At 37.5% G+C, this 7,351-nt stretch overlaps 1 protein-coding gene across 1 annotated transcript in view; it reads left to right on the top strand.

Annotated features, from left to right (window-relative positions):
• OVCH1 (ovochymase 1) overlaps positions 1-7,351 on the top strand; it is a gene marked incomplete at its 3' end in the record, with an annotated part of 82,113 nt that overhangs the window by 35,677 nt on the left and 39,085 nt on the right. Inside the window, exons 15-16 of the mRNA XM_037735691.1 lie at positions 1,013-1,085; positions 2,132-2,312. Of these exons, the coding sequence (XP_037591619.1) occupies positions 1,013-1,085; positions 2,132-2,312 (254 nt within the window). The remainder of the gene's footprint in view (positions 1-1,012; positions 1,086-2,131; positions 2,313-7,351) is intronic.

Genomic DNA, 7,351 nt, shown 5'->3' with positions numbered 1-7,351 from the left:
TATATATATATATAGAGAGAGAGAGAGAGAGAGAGCATGCAAGAGAGGGGAGTTTATTAAGTATTAACTCACACAATCACAAAGTCCCACAATAGACTGTCTGCAAGCTGAGGAGCAAGGAGAGCCAGTCCCAGCCCTGAAACTGAAGAACCTGGAGTCCGATGTTCGAGTGCTGGAAGCATCCAGCAATGGAGAAAGATGTAGGCTGGGAAGCTAGGCTTGTCTATTTCATGGTTTTCTTCCTGCTTTATATTAGCTGAAAGCTGATTAGATTGTGCCCACCAGATTAAGGGTGGATCTGTCTTCCCCAGATCACTGACTCAAATGTTAATCTCTTTTGGCAACACCCACACAGATACATCCAGGATTAATACTTTGTATCCCTCAATCCAATTGACACTCAATATTAACCTTCACAAGTATGATTTTCAGGATCCTAGCATGAGTGGTGAGGTAAATGGTAGAAGCCACTAGATGATAGAGAAATGTAAGAACAAGACCATATTGACTGTTAAAAATCACTTAGTACAATTTAAGACATGTAGATATTAGCTTGTGGGAAATTCAAGTGGGGATATCTAAAAGTCTTAGGTCTAGGATTCAGGAAAGAGATTTAGATTGAAGAGAGAAATTTGGAAGTGATCTACATGTCGATGAATAAAAATAGAGTAATGAACATTACCTTGCCAATATCTTTTCAGGCTAAACAATGAGATCCTGAAAAAAAAAAAAGACATAATGAAAACAGACAACCATCAATATATAAAGAAAACCATAAGATTAAGATCAGGAAGCCAAGGAAGGAAGAAGTGCTTAAAAGCGCCACATGTAACAGGGTTATTAAGAGATATGCAAAAAATCACATTTCTGGGATCTGGTATATCTAGTGTATGAATGGTGATGTTAGTGAGATCTACAGTAGAATGGCTTTATGTTTTACCAGGGTAAGCAAGTGGGGTCAGTTAGTGTAGCTTCTCTAATTATTTTCAGTTAATTTTTTTTTCTTCTAGAGTCTTCAAACAAAACTGAACCAATGCCACCTCCCCAAACTAATCCTATATCTACTGCAAAAGCTATTCTGCATGGTGAGTTGATGGTATATTATTACTATCTGTTTAATCTTGTTTATTATTAACTAGACGTCTCCTTTGGAAGTTCTTATATTTGTTATAACACCACAGTGAAGAAGAAGAAGCCTTATATTTATGTTTATAAAACTTCCAAAGTCCTATTTGGGTTTATAGTTAGACTTGTAAGTAGAGGGAAGAACAAATACACTTTACGTTAGGAAGAAAATGGTATAAAACAATCTTTTGTCCTCATCTATTTCTTTATAAACTTAATATCTAAAATGACTTCTAGGGTCAGTGTGGGACAAAGGGAGAAAGCAAAGGTTTTTTTGTTTCTTTTAAATTTGCACTGGCACCTTTTAATTTCCTTATGCTCTGTGGTATCTAGGTGAATACTATGATCCATCATTGTTCCACATGCATGGGTTGAATATGTTCAAGTTGATGCACTGGAATAGAAAGTTGCAAAAGGAGCTATTAGAGGAGAAAATACCTGCCTCTTGCTGGGGGGTTGGAGAAGTCTTCCTAGAGATTAACACTTGACCTGTGGGTCTTACCAATTCCTGATAAGAGAACAGCATTTAGATGCCCAAACAAATGTGATATGTTTGAGGATTGATACATCGATTCACACAGTGAGAACAAGAACTAAAACAAGATACAGTGAAGAACCTTATGTACTAGTTTAACAAACTTGAAATTTTCCTACTAGAATGTAAGTCCCATGAGGGTCCAGTATTTTTATCATTTGTTCCATTCCACCAGTAAAATATCATCAATGTTTAAAACAGTGCCTAGCAAATAGCAAGCAGTAAATAAATATTTGCTAAATGAATAAATAAAATTTTGTAGGCCGGTACCTAAAATTCTGATTGCCTAGCATGGTCACCTGGGCAGGCGTCTTAAAATCAGATTTTTCAGTGGTGAGTTTTGGGAGTCAGTATTGTTATAAAGCCCATCTGGTGTTTGAGAATCACTGCTGTTAACTATGGCAATCTATTAGAGGAATGTGTTCCAAATTACTGAAACCGTATGGGTTCTTGGTTTCATCTTTACTGTAGATGTCTGTGGCATCCCTCCATTTAGTTCCCAGTGGCTTTCCAGAAGAATAGCAGGAGGGGAAGAAGCCTGCCCCCACTGTTGGCCATGGCATGTGGGTCTGAGGTTTCTAGGTGATTACCAATGTGGAGGTGCCATCATCAATCCAGTGTGGATTCTGACTGCAGCCCACTGTGTGCAATCGTGAGTGAAACTGGTATTTTACCAACCAATGTAGCACATGCATTTATAAGCAATGCCTTAGGCTAACTACTAAAATCATCCAGACTATTCTAAAGTCAGAATCTTCTTTCAGTATTTATCCCGCATTGCCATCCAGCTTCTATTTAAAAACTGTCAGTGAAGAAAAGGTTCATCAAATCTTGACCGCTCATCCCATTTACAGAGATCTCTTATTATGTTGAGCTGAAATCTGCTTCCTGATTGCAGAAATCCATTGGTCTAATTGTACTGTAGTTCCAAAACCTAAGTTGGTTTCTTCTTTCACAAAATAGATATTCCTATATTTGAAGATTCCTCTCACATTTCTCTGTAGCTTAATCTTTAAGGTAAGTGCTCATAGTTTCACTGTTCTTAGTAATTCAGGTGCCTTGCCATGCAAGGCACCTTCCACTAGATTGTTTTAGGATTGTTCCTTTGAAAATATGGATCATCTCAATGGAAAACACAATAGAATAACCTACCAACTTGATTATTGCACGACTGAGGAACTAAAATTTTGGTTAATATTTAAATGTTCTTAAATAGTGAAGTATTTCATGATATGAAATAATATACATATTTGTGGTTTAAAGAATAGTTATTTATGTTAAATGAACATTTGTATTCCCAGCCTCCAGTTTAGGAAGAATCTTTATACTTACCTTTTAAGACCCCTTAGAATCCCTCTTAGAAAAAGTATGCTAAATTTACAAGGGAAAAAACTAACAAACCCATCAAAAAGTAGGCAAAGGATACGAACAGACACTCTCAAAAGGAAACATTTATGTGGCCAACAAACATATGAAAAAAAGCTCAACATCACTGGTCATTAGAGATATGCAAATTAAAACCACAATGAGATACCATCTCACACCCGTTAGAATGGCAATTATTAAAAAGTCAGGAAACAATAAATGCTGGTGAGTCTGTGGAGACATAGGAATGCTTTTACACTGTTGGCGGGAATGTAAATTAGTTCAAACATTGTGGAAGACAGTGTGGTGATTCCTCAAGGACCTAGAATCAGAAATATAATTTGACCCAGCAATCCCATTACAGGGTATATACCCAAAGGATTATAAATCATTCTACTATAAAGACACATGCACACATATGTTTATTGCAGCACTATTTACAATAGCAAAGATTTGGAACCAACCCAAATGCCCATCAACGATAGACTGGACAGAGAAAATGTGGCACATATATACCATGGAATACTCTGAAGCCATAAAAAAAGGTTGAGTTCATGTCCTTTGCAGAGACATGGGAAGCTGGAAGACATCATTCTCAGCCAACAAACACAGGAACAGAAAAACCAAACACCACATGTTCTCACTCATAAGTGTGAGCTGAACAGTGAGAATGCATGGACATAGGGAGAGGAACATCACATATCAGGACACAGGAAAGGGAACAACACAGCAGGTGGGGGAAAAGGGGAGAGAGCACATTAGGACAAATACCTAATGGAGGTTGGGCTTAAAACCTAGATGACTGGTTGATAGGTGCAGCAAATCACCATGACACATATATACCTATGTAACAAACCTGCACATTCTGCACATGTATCCCAGAACTTACATTTTTTAAAAAATCAAAAGAGAAAAAAAATACTATGCTAAATTTCTTAAGTAATGTATTCATAATACCTTTGTTTTGGGGGAATTTTAACATGTATGTATCCCTTAAGTAGTATATCATTTGTTTTTTCTTGATTTTGATCTTTATGTAACAGAATTGCAGTTTATATTCTTGCATCTTTATCCTCAACAACTTGTGTAGATTAAGCCATGTGGCTGTGTGTAACTGTAATTTGTTTTTGATTCAGACTAGTTAAAGCAATCCCTTGTGGGTAGGTTCTGGGCACTGGTATTTTTGAAAAGCTTCCCAAATGATTCTAATGTGCCGAGGGTCAAGAAGCACTCTGTCTCCGCGACCCCATCTTATTTTGAGAACGGGTCTCTCTCTGTCACAGACTGGAGTGCAGTGGCATGATCATAGCTCAGTCTAGCCTTAACCTTCCACCTCAGCCTTCTGAGCAGCTGGGACTAAAGACACATGCTACCATGCCCAGCTAATTTTTTTTTTTTTTTTTTTTTTTTTTTTTTTTTTTTTTTTTTTTTTTTTTTTTTTTTTTTTTTTTTTTTTTTTTTTTTTTTTTTTTTNCAATCCTGCCACCCCGGCCTCCTATGTAGCTAGGCCTACAGGGGTGTGCTACCATGCCCAGGTAATTACAATTTTTTTTTTCTTTTTTGTAGACATGGGGTCTTGCTATGTTGTGCAGACTGGTCTTATACACTTGGGCTCAAGCAATCCTCTCACCTTGGCCCCCTAAGTACTGGGACTGCAAGCATGACCCACTGTGCCCTGCTTCCCTAACCCCTTCTTGACCATTTAGTTCCCTGCCTGCTCCCAGTAGGCTGGCTTCATGGGCCTTTCTGCTGCTTAGACATGCTGAGTTTATTCCCGTCTCAAGGTCATGGTAGTTGCTGCTTCAGGACAGCTCGTTATGTTTAGTTGCCAAGTTTCCTTAGGCTCTTCTTGGCTGTAAGCTTCTAAGACTATCCTTGATCGTTTTGAGGAGACTTTATCTGATTGTTTGTAGACTGTCCCTCAGTTTAGTTTATCTGAGATTTTTGTCAAGGTTTTACAAGGGTGATGGATTTTGGGGAGGACGAACACAGAGGTAGCATACTATTTTTCTCATATATCAAGGGTATATACAGTCAACATGACTTATCACTGATGTTAACCTTGACCATCTGGCTGAGGTAGCGTTTACCAGTTTCTCTAATGTAAAGTTACATTTTCCCCCTTTCCATATTTACTCTTGCGAAACAAGTCAGTAAAGGTGGCCCACATTGAAATTGTTCTATCTTTGGCCATCGTGAGTTCTTCCAGAACTTGAGATCAGTGTTTGGCTTCTGTGTCTCTTTGACACACACTCATCCTTTTGTCACACTGCAAGTTATTCCAGGTCTGTCTTGTATATTTCCTTGTTATACTTAGTTCTAGGACCAGCCACTTTTCCAAGGAGCCATGGTTCATTTTATTGGAGAATGTTATGATAAATCATGATCTGATGCTAGTTGCTAGTAGCACATTATTAGTTCTAGGCTTTTTCAGCAGACAGAGCTAGAAGATATAGGTATGTATACTATCCCATGTATATAAATATATCTATCTGTAACTATATTAAGCTAAATATGAGTTCATATGATATTTTCAACTCTAATTCAGTACCACCTGGTTTTGTCTAGGCCTTCTCCCCTTTACAAAAAAAAAAACTTATTTTTGTAGATATCTCAGGAGTAGCTGATTAATTTGAGAAGATTAATGTATTAGAAAAGAAAATATTAGTATTGAGTACAGAGACACAGAAAAAGTTTTGATAGATTCCCTTTTCAAATTATATTGTCTATTCTGAAATTTATGTGATGAGCCATGAAACCTTGCAGCAAGATATAGAATGTAACAAAACTATTTTTCCCAAGATAGATATTCAACTTGATGAATCAATTGAAATTAATAAACAGCTGTAAATGTTTGAGAGACACGTTAGTCACAAAAATGATTTGTATTTAATTTCATTTTTGACTTCTTAATTTCTTTAAAAATATGTATTATAATAATGTTTTTGGGGAAAAAAAGGCAGTTAGAGAAGGTTATCAAGCCAGAGCTTAAACTACCCTCTCCATTTTCCTATCATACTTTTTCTCTAGAAGTCATCAAGAATGGTTTGTCTGATTTTTCACTAATATTTAGACATACATGCATATATCTTTATAGTATTTGTATATATCACATATAGGGGTTTTTTTGCATATAACATTATGTCTTACATTTATACTGGTATGGTGAATGTCTGTGTGCCACATTTTTTAACTCTTCACAGTTGCCTAATTTATTTGACCGGTGAAATGTATTTTTAAATCTAATCCTTGAAGTGTGTGGATCTTTACATCAGGAGTGTGCTAATATGCCAGTGTAACAAAAGCCCCGTGTCCCATGTGTGCCCTGCCTTTATGGGAACTCTTCATCTGACTTCTTCACAAACTCATTTCTCCCTGGCTCATCTTCATCAACCTTGTAGACATCTAGGATTCTACTCTCTGTTGAAGGGGTTTTCCAAGTATCCAAATCTATTGGAAAGTGGAGTTTTCCATGTGGAAAAAGGCAGTTTAGGGAAATATGCAAAACCTGGGAGCTGAGATAGACTTCATTTTTGCTGAATGTCAACAAATGCCACACAAGCCGACATTGTTGGGTGGTACTCCAAAGACAATCAGGAGAGTTGACTTCATACCACCTCCCAGATAGCTTCCCTGGCACCGGTTGACCTTAGTATTAATTCTCAAACTACAGCATATTCCAGAATCACCTGGAGAGTTTCTGATTTTATTTTTATTTTTATTTTTTTATTGCATTTTAGGTTTTGGGGTACATGTGAAGAACATGCAAGATTGTTGCATAGGTACACACGTGGCAGTGTGATTTGCTGCCTTGCTCCCCTTCACCTATATCTGGCATTTCTCCTCAAGCTATCACTCCCCAACTCCCCACCCCCCGCTGTCCCTCCCCTATTTCCCCTCAACAGACCCCAGTGTTTATTGCTCCCCTCCCTGTGTCCATGTATTCTCATTGTTCAACACCGAACTATGAGTGAGAACATGCGGTGTTTGATGTTCTGTACTTGTGTCAGTTTGCTGAGAATTATGGTTTTCAGGTTCATCCATGTTCATCCTCCCTACAAAGGACATGAACTCATCGTTTTTGATGGCTGCATAATATTCCATGGTGTATATGTGCCACATTTTCCCTATCCAATCTATCATCGATGGGTATTTGGGTTGGCTCCAGGTCTCTGCTATTGTAAACTGTGCTACAATGAACATTCGTGTGCATGTGTCCTTACAGTAGAATGATTTATAATCCTTTGGATATATACCCAGTAATGGGATTGCTGAGTCAAATGGAATTTCTATTTCTAGGTCCTTGAGGAATCGCCACACTGTCTT

The sequence above is a fragment of the Cebus imitator genome, unplaced genomic scaffold, assembly GCF_001604975.1.
Source record: "Cebus imitator isolate Cc_AM_T3 unplaced genomic scaffold, Cebus_imitator-1.0 Scaffold914, whole genome shotgun sequence".
NCBI lineage: Eukaryota > Metazoa > Chordata > Mammalia > Primates > Cebidae > Cebus > Cebus imitator.
This window is presented reverse-complemented; position numbering and strand designations above follow the sequence as displayed.